Below are 17,500 nucleotides of genomic sequence, written 5' to 3'. Positions count from 1 at the left end.
GAAGGTGATGTGCACCACGTCCACGCAGACGGATGAGGACGGCGGCCGCATCATCGTGCCGCGGCAGTACCAGGTGTCGGCCGGCACGCAGGTGTCGGCGCCGCCCACGCCGCGCCACGACGAGGACATGTACGAGAACGACATCTTCGACGAGGGCATGGACCGCAACTACAGCTCCGACGAGGAGGACGACGCGGTGCACAGCGGCAGCGGCGGCGACCCGCTGGAGCAGAAGGTGTTCTCCCTGCCCGCCACGGGGGAGATGGCCTCGGACCCCATCCAGGACGCTGCCTTTGATGCCATTGTGCAGGGCAAGGGCGCCGCACGGCCCGGGGAGGACGCCAGCGAGGCCGCCGCCACGGACAAGCACTCAGAGTTCCTGCAGGAGGTGGTCAACTCCATGGTGCGCCAGTCCATGCCACAGAGCCCCCCCGCAGCCGAGGCGGAGGCACGGACGCAGGAGGAGTCCGCCGAACTGCCGGAGGTGAGGTCGGTGCCCAGCGTGGGCAGGCTGGTGGGCAACGCCGCCCCGCTGCCGCCGCCGGTGCGCTCTCCCACCGTCAAGGACGGCATGGTGAAGGTGAAGAAGGAGCCGGTGGGGGTGCTGCCCATCACCCTCCTCAACCCCCCCAAGCGTGGGCGTGGCCGGGGCCGGGGCCGGGGACGGGGCAGGAAGTGGAGTCCCTTCGGCCTGTCCGGGGCGGCCGAGCTGCGGGCCATCCGCATGAACATGAGGCGCAACATTCTCAACGCCGAGGAGGAGCGGGCCGAGAAGAGGGAGGAGGAGGAGAGGCAGGAGGCGGAGAAGGCGGATGAGGTAGAGGAGGCAGAGGAGGAGGGCCCCATGGAGGCCAGCGTGGTGGAGGAGGTGGAGACGGAGGGGCGCGGCAAGCGGCTGGCCAAGAACAAGCAGCACGGCAAAGACTTTGTGTGCAACATGAAGAACTGTGAGACGTGCTGCCCACCTGCCAAGCCTCGCCCTGCACCCTCCACCCCCTCCACTGTCAAGGTGAAGGTCAAAGTGCACGAGAAGAGTGAGGGGGTGAAGAAGGCCGTCCCCAGGCCCACCCACACCCCCCTGGTCCCCACAGTGTCGGCCAGCCAGGCGGACAGCGTGCACGGCCTGCTGAGCCTGGCTCAGAGCGCCCCCCTGCTCAGGACCGTCAAGGTGGAGAACCCACGTGTGGAGGAGCCCAAGATGAAGGTGGGGAACCGCGTGGGGTCGTACCCGGTGGACATCACGGCCAACCCCATCCCCAGCAGCAAGGTGGTACCCGGTGGTGGTGGTGGCGGCGGCGGCGGCATGGTGCGGCGAGAGGACTACTTCGTGACGAGCAGCAGCGGGGAGTCTGTGGTGTCCCCGCCGGTGGAGCTGATGTCCTTCTGCATCCCCACCTACTCCTGCAAGCTGTGCTCCAGAGAGTTCCGCTTCGAGGGCAAGCTGCACCGCCACATTGAGAGTGTGCACCAGAACAAGGCAATCTTCTCCCCAGACGTCAAGCCAGGCCGCGGCTCCAGCAAGGTGGTGGGGCCACCCGGCACCCTGCTAGGCCCCGCGCCCTCTGCCATCACCACCACTGCGGAGCAGGAGAACCCGGAGATTGCCGCCCTGCGCTCGGAGTGGGACGACGACGAGGACGATGATGCTGAGGCGCGCGGCGCCCCGGCGATGACGGCAGCAGCCATGGGTGGCCCGCCAGCGGCCATGGCCATCGTGACGCGGGACATCGCGCCGGTCAGCAACACCGTGACGGACGCCTACAGCGGCGGCGTGAAGGTCAACATGAACAAGCTGGCCGGCCTGCTGCCCCAGATGGGCAAGGTGCCCGACACCGACAGCTACGAGTCCGGCCGGGTGAAGCAGGAGGCGGCGCTGGGCCAGGCTGGCGGAGGCAGCAGTGGGGCGGCGGCGGCGGCGGCGGCAGGGGCACGGGAGCCGGCAACCATCACTGCGGACACCCTGGACATGAAGTGCCGGCGGCTGCTGGAGAAGCTGTTTGACCACGCGCTGCTGCTGCAGTGTGGCCTGCTGGAGGAGCACGTGTCGGTGGTGCTGGGCCGCGTGCTGCAGCACTACGGCGTCAAGATGATCGAGGACTACGGGCAGGGGCAGTACGAGGTGCTGAAGTACAACCTGTGGCGCCTCATAGAGTGGAAGGTGACCATGGAGCAGATGGAGGAGTTCTACACGGAGGGCAAGAGTGTGGAGGAGATGATGGACGACATCATGCACGACCACGTGCCCCTCGTGTCCCACCACTACGTGCCCCGCGACCAGGCCGCCGCGCCCCCTCCCGCCCCGGCCCCCACCCAGGCCCCGCCCCCGCCCCAGGTGGAGGCGGTGGAGGTGTCGGAGGGGCAGGTGGTGCTGCAGCACGTGGCGGGCATGCTGGGGGGGCAGATCAACCTGCCGGAGGGGGTGACGCAGGTGGTGCTGTCGCAGGACGTGTCGCCGGACCTGCTGCAGGGCGCCCACATCGTGACCATCGACCCCGCCACGGGCCAGGTCATCTCCCAGGTGACGGCGGACCAGGTCATCCTGGCAGACGCCATCGGGGACGAGCTGGAGCAGCAGGTGTCCGCGTTGGACGGCGGCGTGGTGGTGAGCCAGGGCCAGCTGGGCCAGGTGGGCCAGGGCACCATTGTGGTCACCCATCCCTCCGCCGTGCCCCTGCAGGCGGGCCAGGTGCTGATGCAGGACTCCACTGGCCAGCAGGTGGTCAAGATGGAGGCCGTCACCACCACCACTGCCCCCCGCTGAGCCGGCCCCCCTGCCCCACACCCCCCTTCCCCCTCAACCAACCCTGTACAAAACCTCGTTCGAAAAAAGACTTTTTCTTATTAGTACCTCTAAGTCTTCTATACATATATAAATACTATATATAAAGATATACATATATACATATTGTGTAACACAACAACAACAACAACAACATCAACAACATCAGCAGCAACAACAGCTGCCGCCTCCACCAGGGCTTCTTGTCACTCATCCACGGCGATTGTGACACTAAACATCCACCAGTCTGTCTGTCTGTCTGTGTGAGTGAGTGAGTGAGTGAGTGAGTGAGAGTATGCTTGTGTGTGTGTGTGTGTGTGCGCGTCCTCAGGTGTACAGAACACAACACCACCAACACCACCACCTCCAACCACCACCACCACCACCACCACCACCACCACACTGTCTCCTGTAGTGCGTGCCTTCCTTCACCACAGTACTGGGAGGTGGAGGAGAGGAGTGGAGGAAACACCCTCCTCTCCACCTCTCCTTCCCTCCCATCGTTCCACCAACACTCCCTCTCTTTCTCTCCACCTCTCCCTTCCTTCTCTCCACCAAAGCTAAGTCATTCCTTCATCCTTTCATTAATATATTGTTGTGTGAGTTATTACCATTATTATTATTACTATTATTATTGTTATTTTCTCTCCTTTTTTTTTTTGTATATATTTTTCACAAGTTTTGAGTGTGAATTTATAATGTACAATAATTTACGTATTTTTTCTACAACTGCCCAGCATTCGTCATTCCCTTGTAAGGTGTGTGTATGTATGTATGTATGTATGTATGTGTGTGTGAGTGTATGTGTGTGTGCATGTGCGTGTGTGTGTGTAAGATAGAAGTATTGCTTACATGATTATTTATATGAAAAAATAAAGATGATTATGTATTTGTTTGTTTGTGTACGTCCTTGTGTGTGTGTGTGTGTGTGTGTGTGTGTGTGTGTGTGATATAATTATCTTGCTTATTATTTATTTTTTTCGTGTTATCAAATTTATTGATTTATTTGTTGTGTTTGTGAGAGAGAGAGAGAGAGTTAAAAGTAAAAGGCCTGAAGTAATATTAAAGTTATACTTGGCGCTGGTCAGACCTCATCTAGACTACGCTGTGCAGTTCTGGTCCCCACATTACAGGAAAGATATAGGTCTATTAGAATCAGTACAGAGGAGAATGACTAAAAGGATACAGGGGATGAGGAGTATTCCTTACAAGGCGAGATTGAAGCTGTTAAATTTACATTCTTTAGAGAGACGTAGGTTAAGAGGGGACCTGATAGAAGTCTTTAAGTGGTATAAGGGACCTGATAGAAGTCTTTAAGTGGTATAAAGGACCTGATAGAAGTCTTTAAGTGGTATAAGGGTTACAACAAAGGGGATGTAAGCAAAATTCTTAGGATCAGCAACCAGGGTAGAACAAGAAATAACGGGTTCAAGCTTGAAAAATTTAGGTTTAGGAAGGAGATAGGAAAAAACTGGTTCTCAAATAGAGTGGAACAAGATAATAATTAGATGAGTGGAACGGACTTAGTAATCATGTTGTTAGTGCTGGGACATTAGAGAGCTTTAAGAGAAGATTAGACAGGTGTATGAATGGGGATAATAGATGGAAATAGGTAGGGATATTTCATACAGGGACTGCCACGTGTAGGCCTGGTGACTTCTTGCAGCTTCCCTTATTTCTTATGTTCTTAGGAGAGAGAGAGAGAGAGAGAGAGAGAGAGAGAGAGAGAGAGAGAGAGAGAGAGAGAGAGAGAGAGAGAGAGAGAGGAAAAGTAAACAAAGAAAATAAAGGAAAGAAAGCACAAGAAAGAAATAATAGAAAAAAAACAACCAAAATGAAAATAAGGAAGGAAAGAATGCATAAATAATAATAGGAAAACAATGAAAATATATAAAGGAAGAGAGAGAGAGAGAGAGAGAGAGAGAGAGAGAGTCAAATATTAATAAAGAGATATTTGAGAGAGGAAAAGAGAGAAGGGAATAAAGGAGGAAACAAGAATATAACAAACAGATAGATAAATAGATAGATGGATAAATAGATAGATAGATAGACAGACAGACGGACAGACAGGCAGATGGACAGAGAAATAAAGTAAAAAGGAGACTCACAGATAATTTAAATAGGTAAACAAACAAATAAAATGAAATAAATATTAAAAAAATACGTTTATGAAATGAAAACACAAAAAAATAAACTAATAAAAAATAAACTGAACAGATCAATAAATAAAATACACAAAAAAAAAAAAATAAATAAATAAAAAAATACTTAAAAAAACAAATAAATAAATAAAAATAAACAAAAAAAAAAAAAAAAGGAACTTAACAAATAAACACATGAACATCACTACCAGATCTACACTACTTAATAAAACAACACCCAGGGCTACTTAAATACACTTACAAGACCCCTCCCCTACCACCCCCCAGCCACCCTACATCCTCACTACAACCACTACTAACAACTTACACACTTACAAACAACACTTAATTGATGGTTGTGATAAATGTACAAGTTTCTTTAATTTTTTATTGTTTTTTTTCTAATTTTAAATACAGAAATTTGCGTTTTCAATACATTCACGGTTATTTTGTTTGTTTGTTTGTTTGTTTATTTTTCTACCTTTTTTCTTCATTCGTCTTATTTTCTGCCTTCCTTTCCTATTACTCCTATTATAATTCTCTCTCTCTCTCTCTCTCTCTCATTAAATAATCTAACTTTCAGAATATTGTTAGCAAAATGTCACTTTTAATGTAATCTCTCTCTCTCTCTCTTTACACACACACACACACACACACACACAGCAAGACCCACTGACCCCAAAAACTACACACAAATATGTATAATTATAATCAGACACACACACACACACACACACACACACACACACACACACACACATTTGGCCCCTAGATGACTGATTCTCTCTCTCTCTCTCTCTCTCTCTCTCTCTCTCTCTCTCTCTCACACAACAAACAACTAAAACCACCCTAAAGAAACACAAACAAACAAACAAACACTCACTCACGCTCCATCTCTTCTTCCTCCTCCTCCTCCTCGTCCTCTTCATCCTCCTCTTCCTCCTCCTCGTCCTCCTCCCTACCACCACCACCACTACCACCACTAACCCCACTACCACCATCCCCACTATCCCTTTCCTCAGCCTCACCAGTGTTGCCGTCAGCGATGGGCGGGGTGACGCACAAGGGAGGTGACGTGATAGGGGCGGAAACGCTGGTGGGATTCGAACTCACTTTCAAACCCTCTAATTCTCTCTGCAGGAGGTCGTAACGTCTCTGCAGCTCCCTCTCTCTGTCTGTCTGCCTGGCCACGTCCTCGGAGATGGTGGCGAGGCGGCGCGGAATGGCTACAGTCTCCATTTGTTTAAGGAAGGCAAAGGTAGACTGCTCAAGAAGTGCTGTTTCAACCTGGTTCACCGAATCCTGAAGACTTGCCGACAGGGAGGCTGCTCGGGCCTTCGGGGGAGAGAGAGAGTGAGGGTGTTAGGGGAGAGAGTGAGGGTGTTAGTTTGTGTGTGTGTCTGGGTGTGTTGTGAGAGTGGGAGAGGGAGAGGTCTTTGTGTGCATGTGTGTGTGTGACTGCATCGATGAATAAGTTAATAAACAAACAAACAAACACACACACACATGCAGACACCTTCTAAACCCCATTAAAAGAAGAAAATGCAAAAAAAAGAGAAAAAACAAACAAACAAACAAACAGACAACAAAGAAAAACAAAGAAAAGAAAAAAAACAAACACACACACACACACCTGATATCCTCCCATTAGAATTTTGAGTTTCTTTTCCAATTTAGCGGCAATTTTAGCTTGTTTGGCCATGTGCTGCCTGTTCTGCTCCAGCCTCTTCTCCAGGGACTCAATGCGGTCCTTCTTGCTGGCTAACGATGCACGGGTGTACTTGGATTGGCTTGGCAGGAACAGCACTTGCGCCAGACACTCCTCCCAGACCTGTGGGGGGCGGGGGGAGGCAAGGGAACTGGGGTTAATGGGGGTATTGGTGTGTGTGTGTGTGTGTGTGTGTATTTTGGGTTACTACTGCTACTACTACTATTACTACTGTTGCTACTACTACTACTACTACTACTAATATTGCTAGTGTGTCTGTGTGTACTACTACTACTACAAGTGTTACTATTATTACTATTACAACAACTACTACTACCAAACTTAACATACCCTAACCTAACCTACTACTACTACTATTATTATTACTACTACAACCAGTACAACAAAACAACAACAACAACAACAACATCATCACCACCACCACCCACCTGAGAGTATGCATCTAACGTCAGGTCGCCGTGGCCCATTCCTTGCTTCACAACACCCATTTCTTCCCTCAGCAACACCCGCGCGTCCTCCAGCTCCTCGTCCTCGTAAAGTCTGTAGGGGTGTCTCTCCAAGTGGTCTCTGTGAATGGCCTCAGCTGCAATATTCCCTGCAGAAAGAGAGAGAGAGAGAGAAAGACAGAATTATTAATTTTAAGAGGTAGAGAAGTAAAACAGATAATTATTAATCTAAAACGCCAAAAAAACACCCCAAAACACCCTAAACACACCCTTCCTGGTGGGATGCGGCATTGGGGTGTGCAGCGCATCATAATGAAGCATCAAAACCATCTCTCTTTTAATCAGCTCCTCAGCTTTCTGCTGGTCCGAGAGGTGGGCATCTGCGTGCATCGGCCGCAGCACTGACACATTCACCTCCTGGGGCCTGGGCAGGTTACGTTGCACAGCCTGCGAACGGCGCTTCATCTCAGCCTCCCTCTGTGCCTGGGCCTCAGCCTGTGCCCTGTGGAGGTGTGGGGGCTGAGTCTGGAGCATTGTGGGTAATTTAAAATGTGTAATTGTAATGTTTAACGGAGATAATAGGAGATAGGTCTTTGTGGGGAGTTTGTGGTGTTTGGGGATGGTAGAGTTTGGGTGTTCTGACTGGGAGAGGAGAGGGAATGAGGGAGGAATTTAGTTTTTGATAGGAAGTTTGTGTGTTTTGAGAGGGAAAGAGGGAAATTTGTGTTCTGTTTTGAGAAAGGGGAAAATTTGCGTGGTCTTGGGAGAGAAAGAGGAAAAGTTTGTGTTGTGTTGAGAGGGAAAGAGGAAAAGTTTGTTTTGAGAGGAAAAGAGGAAAAGTTTGTGTTGTTTTGAGAGGGAAAGAGGAAAAGTTTGTGTGTTTTGAGAGGGAAGGAGGAGAAGTTTGTGTTTTTTGAGAGGGAAAGAGGAAAATTTGTGTTATGAGAGGGAAAGAGGAAAAATTTGCCAGGAAAAGATGAAAATTTGAGTTTTGAGAGGAAAAAAAGGGAAGATTCGTCAATTTTGAGAGAGAAAGAGGAAAATTAATTGTTCTGAGAGGGAAAGAGGGAAGGAAACAAACACAAACCTTGCATCCACATCTGCCTGATCCTCTACAGCACCTCCACTTTCATTTTCCTCCACCGCGGCACCCTCCTCCTCCTGATCTGGCACCACAATCTCAAAATCATTCTTGGGGGCTGGCAGACTCTTAAGGCCTGTCTGTAAAGCCTCCCTGACCCCCCTCTGGTACACCCTAAGGGCCTGCTTGTCCTCAATTGGCACCAGGGCACCCTCCTCATTTATGCTCAGCTTGTCCCTAATCGGTGTTGCCCCAGGGGTCGAACCAGGGATACTAGGGACGCGAGGGGTCATGGCCTGGGGGGTGGCGTGTCCAGGGGTGTATCCGGCCTGTGGGGTGCGAAATGGAGTCCCCAGAATTGTGTTAGGGGTCTGAACGCTTGCCTTGCTCGGCTCAATACCCCCAAAATCTTGCACGTTTAAGGGGGTGTTTGCGCCGCCCTTCAGTGGAGTGTCAACGTGGGTTAGCGCCATAATGTCATGCGCTCCCTGCAACACACGGTCCATGTCTGCTGGGGTGCGGGGCGTGCGGAGAGCCTGCCCTGGGGTGACGGTGTATTCGCCAAGCAGTGCCTGTGACGCCGAGCCACCGCCACCGCTGCCGCTGCCGCCTACCTCCTCGGCAAGCTCACGGGCTGCTTCCGATGCCTTGCCGAGCTTCACCACCTGTTTGGGTTGGGTTGGGTTCGGTTAAAGGTGTTTTTATTTGTTGTTTTTGTGTTTTTTTTGTTTAATTAATTTATTTTTTTGAGTTTTGTGACTTGTGGAATTTTCTGTATGTTTTTTTTGTGTTCTTTTATGGTTTTGTGTTTTTTTTGGTGTTTTTTACTTTCATTTTTTTTTGAGGGTGAGTAACTGTTGAGTGTCTGGTTGTTTTCCTGTGTTTTCCTTTGTCTTGTGTGTTTTAACTGGGGGGGTTTGTGTGTCTTGAGTGTTTTTATGGTGTTTTTTTGTGTGTCTCGAGTGTTTTGGAGTGTTTTACTGTATTTTGAGTGTTTTGAGGGTATTTTTGTGAGTTTTTATAGTGTTTTAGTGTATGGCAAATGTTGTTGTGTGTTTAAAGATATATATGTCACATGTTAGGTTAAGTTTTTAAGTGTAATTCATATCAAACAACAAAACAAATAAACAAACAAACAAACACAATCACACACACACACACAAACACACCTGGTGCAGCTCATCCTCGGAGATCTGCGGCAGCGACAGCACCAATTTACTGCGCTTGGTTCTGGCCGACGCATCACCACCGTTCTCAAAGACGCTTGACGGGACGCCCTGCTCCTTTCTCTCCTTCAATTTCTGCCTGTCCTTCTTCCTCTCCCTCTCCTCCCTTTCCGAGCGCATCTCCCCGTCCAGGTGCTGCTGCCGGAGACGTTTGAAATTGGGCTGCATGGGCTCATAAGTTTCAAGAGACGTGTTGTAGAAGCCCTGGGCGGGAACCTTCTCAAATGGGATCTCCTCGTTGTAATCAATGCCCTTTCTCTTCTTCCTCTTCTGCGGCAGGTCGATCCCAGCTGCACGGAGTTCTCGGCGCTTCTGCAGGGCTGCCAGACGCCGTGCCTCCTCCAGCTGCTTCTCCCGAGCCTGTTAGGGGAAGGGAGTTGTGGTGGTGGTGGAGGTACGGTTAGGTTGTGGAGGAATTTATGTTTGCGGTGTTTGGGTGCTTGGTGGGGGCTTAAATGTGGCGGTTTGCTTGGATGTGTTGGTTTTGTTGTTGTTGTTGTTCTGTTTGTGGTGGTGGTGGTGGTGGTGGTACATAAGATTATAATGCCTGTGTGTGGTGGTCACTGGACAAATGTGCCTGTCTGTTTCCACCTGTCATCCCTGTACATACTACTACTACTACTACTACTATATCTTTCTACTAGTGGCTAATAGGGCTAAGAAAATGAATGATTGTGTTAGTGTGTGATAGAAACCAGCGTTCCTAACCTAGCCTAACCTAACTTAATGCAACCTAACCTAACCTAACCTAACCAAACCTAACTTAATGCAACCTAACCTAACCTAAACTAACTTAACCTAACTTAACCAAACCAAACCTAACTTAATGCAACCTAACCTAACCTAACTTAACCAAACCTAACTTAATGCAACCTAACCTAACCTAACTTAATGCAACCTAAGCTAACCTAACCTAACCAAACCTAACCTAACCTAACCAAACCTAACTTAACCTAACATAACCAAACTTAACCTAACCTAACTTAATGCAACCTAACCTAACCAAACTTAACGTAACTTAATGCAACCTAATCTAAGCTAAGCTAAACTAACTTAACCTAACCTAACCTAACACAACCTAACCAAACCTAACTTAACCTAACCAAACCTAACCTAACCCCAACAAACACCACCTTATCCCCCCCCCCCACACATCTACAGCCCTTCCCCAGCACCCCTCCACCTTCTAACCCAACCCAACCCAACCCAACCAAACCTAGCCTAACTTAACCTAACCTAACCTCACCTTCCTCTTAGCCTTCTTGCCCTGCGTGTTTGCTAGACGTGCCCGCGCCTCCGACAGCATCTCCAGCTCGTCCTCGTCCATGTCCTTGGGGTCAGGTCGCGCTGGTTTCGTTTCAGGGTTGGGGTCAATCTCTCCTGGTTTGAGTTTCCTCGGGTCATCCACCTGGTCCTCCTCCTCCCCCTTCTGTGCCTGGTCCCTGTGGGTGGGGGGGTGGAGGGTAGTGGTGGTGGTGGAAGAGACAGTGAAAAGCATTAAAAACAGCGAAATATTGAAAAAAAAACACTGGAAAGCATTAAAACATCAAAATATTGCAAAAAAAAACACTGGAAAAACATTAAAACATCAAAATATTGCAAATAAAACACTGGAAAACATTAAAAACAGCGAAATATTGAAAAAAAACACTGGAAAACATTAAAAACAGCGAAATATTGCAAATAAACCACTGGAAAACATTAAAACATCAAAATATTGCAAAAAAGTGAAAAACATAAAAAAAACACTTCTATATTGCCAAAATAATGCTGGAGAACATTGAAAAACACTTAAATATTGCAAAAAAAAAACTAAATAAATAAAAACTGAACATTAAAAATACCTAAATACTGAAATAAATAAATAAATAAATAACACTGACAAACACACTTATCCAAAATGAAACAAAAATAAATAAATAAATAAATAAATAAATAAGTAAACAAATAAAACACCCTTACTCATCCTAAACACCCCAAAAATACCCTTACTCACCCCAAACACCTCAAAAACACCCTTACTCACCCCAAACACCCCAAAAAACATCCTAACTGACCCAAACACCCTAAAAAAAACCCTAACTGACCCAAATACCCCAAAAAACACCCTTATTCACCCCAAACACCCCAAAAAACATCCTTACTCACCCCAAATACTTCAAAAACACCCTTATTCACCCCAAACACCTCAAAAACACCCTTATTCACCCCAAACACCTCAAAAACACCCTTATTCACCCCAAACACCTCAAAAACACCCTTATTCACCCCAAACACCCTAAAAAACACCCTAACTGACCCAAATACCCCAAAAACATCCTTATTCACCCCAAACAACCCAAAAAACACCCTTATTCACCCCAAACACCCTAAAAAACACCCTATCTGACCCAAATACCCCAAAAAACATCCTTATTCACCCCAAACACCTCAAAAACACCCTTATTCACCCCAAACACCATAAAAAACACCCTAACTGACCCAAATACCCCAAAAAACATCCTTATTCACCCCAAACACCCCAAAAACACCCAAAACACCTCAAAAACACCCTTATTCACCCCCAAAACACCCCAAAACACTCGCACACTCACAGCAAATACTCATATCTTTCCAAACACTGGGCTGCAGTACGACCAATGATGGGTGCGATGGTCCTCCACTGAGTTGGCATCAGTTTAGCTAAGTGGAGTAATTTTTCATCCTCCTCCCTGCTCCACTCGGTTTTCTTGATGCTCGGGTCAAGCCACTCAAACCACCGGGCCTTACACTGCTTGGCGGACTTGCGGTGAAGCAGTGACGCGATCCTGGACCACTGGTTTTTGCCATATTTCATCACCGCGGCCTTCAAGATCTCGTCCTGTTTGGGTGAGGTGAGGTTAGGTGAGGTTTGGTTGGGTTTGGTTGGGTTTGGTTTGGTTAGGTTAGGTTGGGTTAGGTTAGGTTAGGTTTGGTTGGGTTAGGTTAGGTTAGGTTAGGTTAGGTTAGGTTAGATTAGGTTTGGTTAGGTTAGGTTAGGTTAGGTTAGGTTAGGTTAAGTTAGGTTTGGTTTGGTTTGGTTTGGTTTGGTTAGGTTAGGTTAGGTTAGGTTAGGTTAGATTAGGTTAGGTTTGGTTAAGTTAGGTTTGGTTAGGTTAAGTTAAGTTACATTGGGTTAAGTTAGGTTACATTAGGTTAGGTTAGGTTAAGTTAGGATAGTTTAAGTTAGATTAGGTCAGATTAACCCATTACCTCCTGGTGATCTCATATGAGATCACTTAAAAATTAACAGATTTTGTAATTATCTGTGTGTATATACGCACATCTAACCTTCATGCTATATCAATTAGGTATATTTCTCTGATATCAACATGAGATTTTAAAAATTTTCGCTTTAAATTAATTGATATACAAGCTTGAAAACATCAAAATTGTGCTCCTGAGAACTGTTAATATAAAAGTACAAAAATAAGTCATATTAAACAACAATTATAAGATAATATCATATAGCACATGTTGAAGTAACAGACATAAAACATTTGAATGCTTGAAAACACCACTACATGTAGTATTATGAGAACACCAGGCATTAAAAGTTGCTGATCTCATATGACATCATTGGGAGGAAGTGACTACACAGGTCACAACATGTTTACTACTGCACACCGGACAGCTGAGCGTGGGTGCTTGCACAGACGTGTTGTACTGAACGTGATAGATGTCGTAGAAGAACCGCAGTCACATGGCGTCTTCTTTGACAACCTGTTTATTGGATATGAGTTACTGGTTCATCTTGGCGAGCTCGGCTTTCAAGCAACTGGAACTATGCGTGAGAACAGGCTGAAAAAATGTCCTTTGATGGAAGCAAAAGAAATGAAAAAGCAAAAAAGAGGAACATGCTGCTGCTCCAGATTTGATACCAATGAAGAAATTGTATTTGTAAGGTGGCTTGATGATACATGTGTGTGTCACTATTGGAACTAATTGTGACACAGTGGAACCTCTTCAAAAAGTGAAACGTTATTTGAAGGAATGTAAAGCAAAGGATACAGTTTCACAACCTCATGTCTTCAAAAATGACAGCACATACAATCATTAACATGATTGGTGGATTACCAAACATGCAGCAACAATCACACCAAAAAAGTGGTATTGGCACATCTTTATTCAAACTTTGGACACGGCAGTTGTGAATGCACACATCATACATAACTTGCTATGTAGCGACCATGAAAACTCAGCTACCAAAATGGATTTACTTTCATTTAGAAGAGCAATTTGCCGATCATATTTGAAAACTGGTATGAAGAGTCAACAACCTGGTGGGAGGCACAGCTGTCTGTCCACCACCTTCACAAATTCCTCATGATGTTCGTTTTGACTGCAAAGGACACATCACACATAATAATGAAACCAAGTGAACCAAGGTGATGCCACAACAAGCCATGCACTGCCACACCCAGGACGCATTGTTGCAAGTGTGCCGTCACTCTACACGTTACCTGTTTCTCATCATAAGCACAATGACTGAGCATAACACTGACTATAATAACTAAAGCTGTGCAGTCACAATATTTGTAAACTGTTTCATAATTACAAAGGACAAACGCAGCATTACTTCATATTACTTATTTTTGTACAGCTGTATAGCCAACTCTTCTCTTGGAAAATAATATATTGTTTTGTTTTATGAAAGTTTTATAATCACAAGTTTTTTCTGCTTTAAAAATAAAGCGTTCAAGGTTATATATATCTTTTTATTCATCCATTTTTCCGTATAGAATGAGTAGTTTTTCAAGACCGGAACTAGAGACTACATTTTGCGATGTACTATAGTCACTGCAACTGTATCCACCCAGTGATGTCATATGCAACCACCTAATATCTCACTTATTTCTATTTAAAATGTAATTCTGACTATTTCATCCTGTTTCTCATACTTTTTTACCATAGCTATCCAAGTTTCATAAAAAAAATTAAAGTGGTTAAAATTATAGGAGGTAATGGGTTAAGTCAGGTTAGGTTAGGTTAGGTTAGGTTAAGTTAGGTTAGGTTACGTTTGTTTAGGTTAGGTTAGGTTAGGTTAGGTTAGGTTAAGTCAGGTTAGGTTAGGTTAGGTTAGGTTAAGTTAGGTTAGGTTAGGTTACATTAGGTTAGGTTAGGTTAAGTTAGGTTAAGATAGGGTAGGTTAGGTTAGGTTAGGTTAGGTTAGGTTAAGTTAGGTTAAGATAGGGTAGGTTAGGTTAGGTTAGGTTAGGTTAGGTTACATTAGGTTAGGTTAGGTTAAGTTAGGTTAGGTTAGGTTAGGTTAGGTTACATTAGGTTAGGTTAGGTTAGGTTTAGATAGGGTAGTGGTCTTAACAGCTGGGGAGAAGAGTGTTTCTCCTGTTATTAATGTAGAAATGTTGTTAATCTGTCACTGCAACCGTAAAAACATCCTTGAAAACCCGTGTCACTTCAACTAGAGCCTTTTAAAGAGTGTTTCTCCAGTTGATAATGTAGAAATCTTGTTAATCTGTCACTGGGGGGGGGGTAGCTAGCTTAGGTTAGTGGTCTTAAGGGGGATGAATTGTCGTTAGCTTAGTGTCATTAATAGTGTAGTTACGTTAGGTAACAGTCTTAATAAGGTCTAATTAACCCATTCAGTGTTTAGCCAGTATAGATGAACGAGGCAGTTAGGGGTCGTTAAGAGTGTAGCAGGGTGCATTTGGGGTCATCAGAGTGTCATTAGGTTCATTTATGGGATTTTAAAGGTCATTATTAACCCGTAAAGCGATTAATACATATATCCAACTGTTTAACTAAGTATATATCTATAAGTTTGATTCCTGAGCCTCGTTACAGCCTTGAGAGTCGTTAGTGTGGAGGGCTTGTCAACAACGGTGATGATGGGTGTTTTAATAATGACTTTAAGGGGGTTAAGGGAGTCTAATTGGGGTCTAGTCCTTAAGGGGGCAGTCTAGTTTCAGCTACCCCCAATGTAGACCACAAGACCACTCACACCAGCTCTATATATCAATAAATACAAAGACGTGACAACAAAATATTTCAACCTAATCTACGTAATTAAAATATCGTTATCATTATTAATACAGAAACGTAAACCAACTTAACTAGAAGGAAATAAAATAGAAATGTAGTAGTTAAGATGCAAAAGTGCTTCAGAGTGTCCCTAGTTAGTATTACAGCAATAAGTAAATAAAAACATTGCCTCCCGCAGCCTTCCCTTCCCGCCAGTAACTACAGCCATATTTAACCTCAATTTTCTCTTATTTCCCGTCACTGCTTACCTCTGTGTTGCGCCACACGCCTCCCTTGATCATCACGCGAGGCATCTTGGCGGTTGTTGGGTCTCACTTCACGGTAATAAACGAGAAATAAGCAAAAATGTGAGGGCTTGTGACACCCTCCGCCTTTCCTCTCCTCGCCGCAGGTTTGTTTACAATATGGCGGCGGGACAAGTGAGGATCGCCTTGCGCATTGTTATTTATTGCTTATTTTCGCCTGTTTTTTCGTGGTTCTGTTTATTGTTTTTGTTATGTTTTAATTTTCTTATTTTTAATTCTTCTTTTTATTTATTTACCATGTGTTTCTACTTTCGCTTTATATATCCGATGCGCATTTAGTCTTTTTATCTAATTTCTCTAATTCTGGAAGTTTTATGTGCTGCTTTTCTATTTTTTTTCTATTTCTTTTAATTTTTCTTCATTTTCTTACGTTTCTCTCCTCCTATGTTGCACTTTCTCATATCATAAATCAACAAAACATTTTTATTTCCTTATCTTCCACTACAAGTATTTTCAAAGGTCACAGAGATGGTCAGGCGGGTTCTCAAGAGTGTTCCTCCTGTTAATAACGTAGAAATACTGTTAATCTGTCACTGGAACCGTAAAAACACCCTTAAAAACCCGCGTCACTTCAACTACAGCCTTTTAAAGAGTGTTTCTCCAGTTGATGATATAGAAATGTTGTTAATCTGTCACTAGAACCATAAAAACACCCTTGAAAACCCGTGTGTAACTTCAACTAGAGTTTCTCCTGTTAGTAATGTAGAAATCTTGTTAATCTGTCACTGGAACCGTAAAAACACCCTTGAAAACCCGTGTCACTTCAACTACAGCCTTTTAAAGAGTATTTCTCCTGTTATTAATGTAGAAATCTTGTTAATCTGTCACTGGAACCGTAAAAACACCCTTGAAAACCCATGTCACTTCAACTACAGCCTTTTAAAGAGTGTTTCTCCAGTTGATGATATAGAAATCTTATTAATCTGTCACTAGAACCATAAAAACACCCTTGAAAACCCGCGTGTAACTTCAACTAGAGTTTCTCCTGTTGATAATGTAGAAATCTTGTTAATCTGTCACTGCAACCGTAAAAACATCCTTGAAAACCCGTGTCACTTCAACTAGAGCCTTTTAAAGAGTATTTCTCCTGTTGGTGATATAGAAATGTTGTTAATCTGTCACTGGAACCGTAAAAACACCCTTGAAAACCCGTGTCACTTCAACTACAGCCTTTTAAAGAGTATTTCTCCTGTTATTAATGTAGAAATCTTGTTAATCTGTCACTGGAACCGTAAAAACACCCTTGAAAACCCGCGTCACTTCAACTAGAGCCTTTTAAAGAGTGTTTCTCCAGTTGATAATGTAGAAATCTTAATCTGTCACTGGAACCGTAAAAACACCCTTGAAAACCCATGTCACTTCAACTACAGCCTTTTAAAGAGTGTTTCTCCAATTGATAATGTAGAAATGTTGTTAATCTGTCACTGGAACCGTAAAAACACCCTTGAAAACCCGTGCCACTTCAATTACAGCCTTTTAAAGAGTGTTTCTCGTGTTGATAATGAAGAAATGTTGTTAATCTGTCACTAGAACCGTAAAAACACCCTTGAAAACCCGCGTCACTTCAACTACAGCCTTTGGAAAGTAGTGGAGGTTCTGTAATGATGTGTTGTAGAGAATGTGGAAGAAAGAAATGATAAATAGGGTTTAGAGAAGAGAAGATGAGGGAAGAAGATTGAGAGAAAGAGATAGAGGAAAACTGAGTAAAGGCTGGAAGAACTAGGAAGAAGGAAAAGACGAAGACGAAGAAGAAGAAGAAGAAGAAGAAGAAG

The 17,500-nt window shown here is 45.1% G+C and overlaps 2 protein-coding genes across 2 annotated transcripts in view; one reads left to right on the top strand and one right to left on the bottom strand.

Moving 5' to 3' along the window:
* LOC135096511 (uncharacterized) overlaps positions 1-3,668 on the top strand; it is a 9,066-nt gene extending 5,398 nt beyond the window's left edge. Inside the window, exon 3 of the mRNA XM_063998046.1 lies at positions 1-3,668. This exon is cut by the window's left edge and continues 884 nt beyond it. Coding sequence (XP_063854116.1) covers positions 1-2,761 — 2,761 coding nt within the window. The 3' untranslated portion in view covers positions 2,762-3,668.
* A 1,626-nt stretch (positions 3,669-5,294) lies between these two features.
* On the bottom strand, positions 5,295-15,832 carry LOC135096566 (cell division cycle 5-like protein). Its single transcript, XM_063998145.1, has 9 exons — positions 15,672-15,832; positions 11,997-12,262; positions 10,649-10,844; positions 9,346-9,762; positions 8,183-8,841; positions 7,365-7,597; positions 7,078-7,244; positions 6,554-6,751; positions 5,295-6,255 (listed from the first exon to the last, which is right to left on the bottom strand). The coding sequence occupies exons 1-9, from the start codon at positions 15,714-15,716 to the stop codon at positions 5,800-5,802; spliced, it is 2,637 nt and encodes an 878-aa protein (XP_063854215.1). The 5' UTR covers positions 15,717-15,832; the 3' UTR covers positions 5,295-5,799.
* Between the last annotated feature and the right edge of the window lie 1,668 nt (positions 15,833-17,500).

This window comes from Scylla paramamosain, unplaced genomic scaffold (genome assembly GCF_035594125.1).
Source record: "Scylla paramamosain isolate STU-SP2022 unplaced genomic scaffold, ASM3559412v1 Contig4, whole genome shotgun sequence".
Lineage (NCBI taxonomy): Eukaryota > Metazoa > Arthropoda > Malacostraca > Decapoda > Portunidae > Scylla > Scylla paramamosain.
This window is presented reverse-complemented; position numbering and strand designations above follow the sequence as displayed.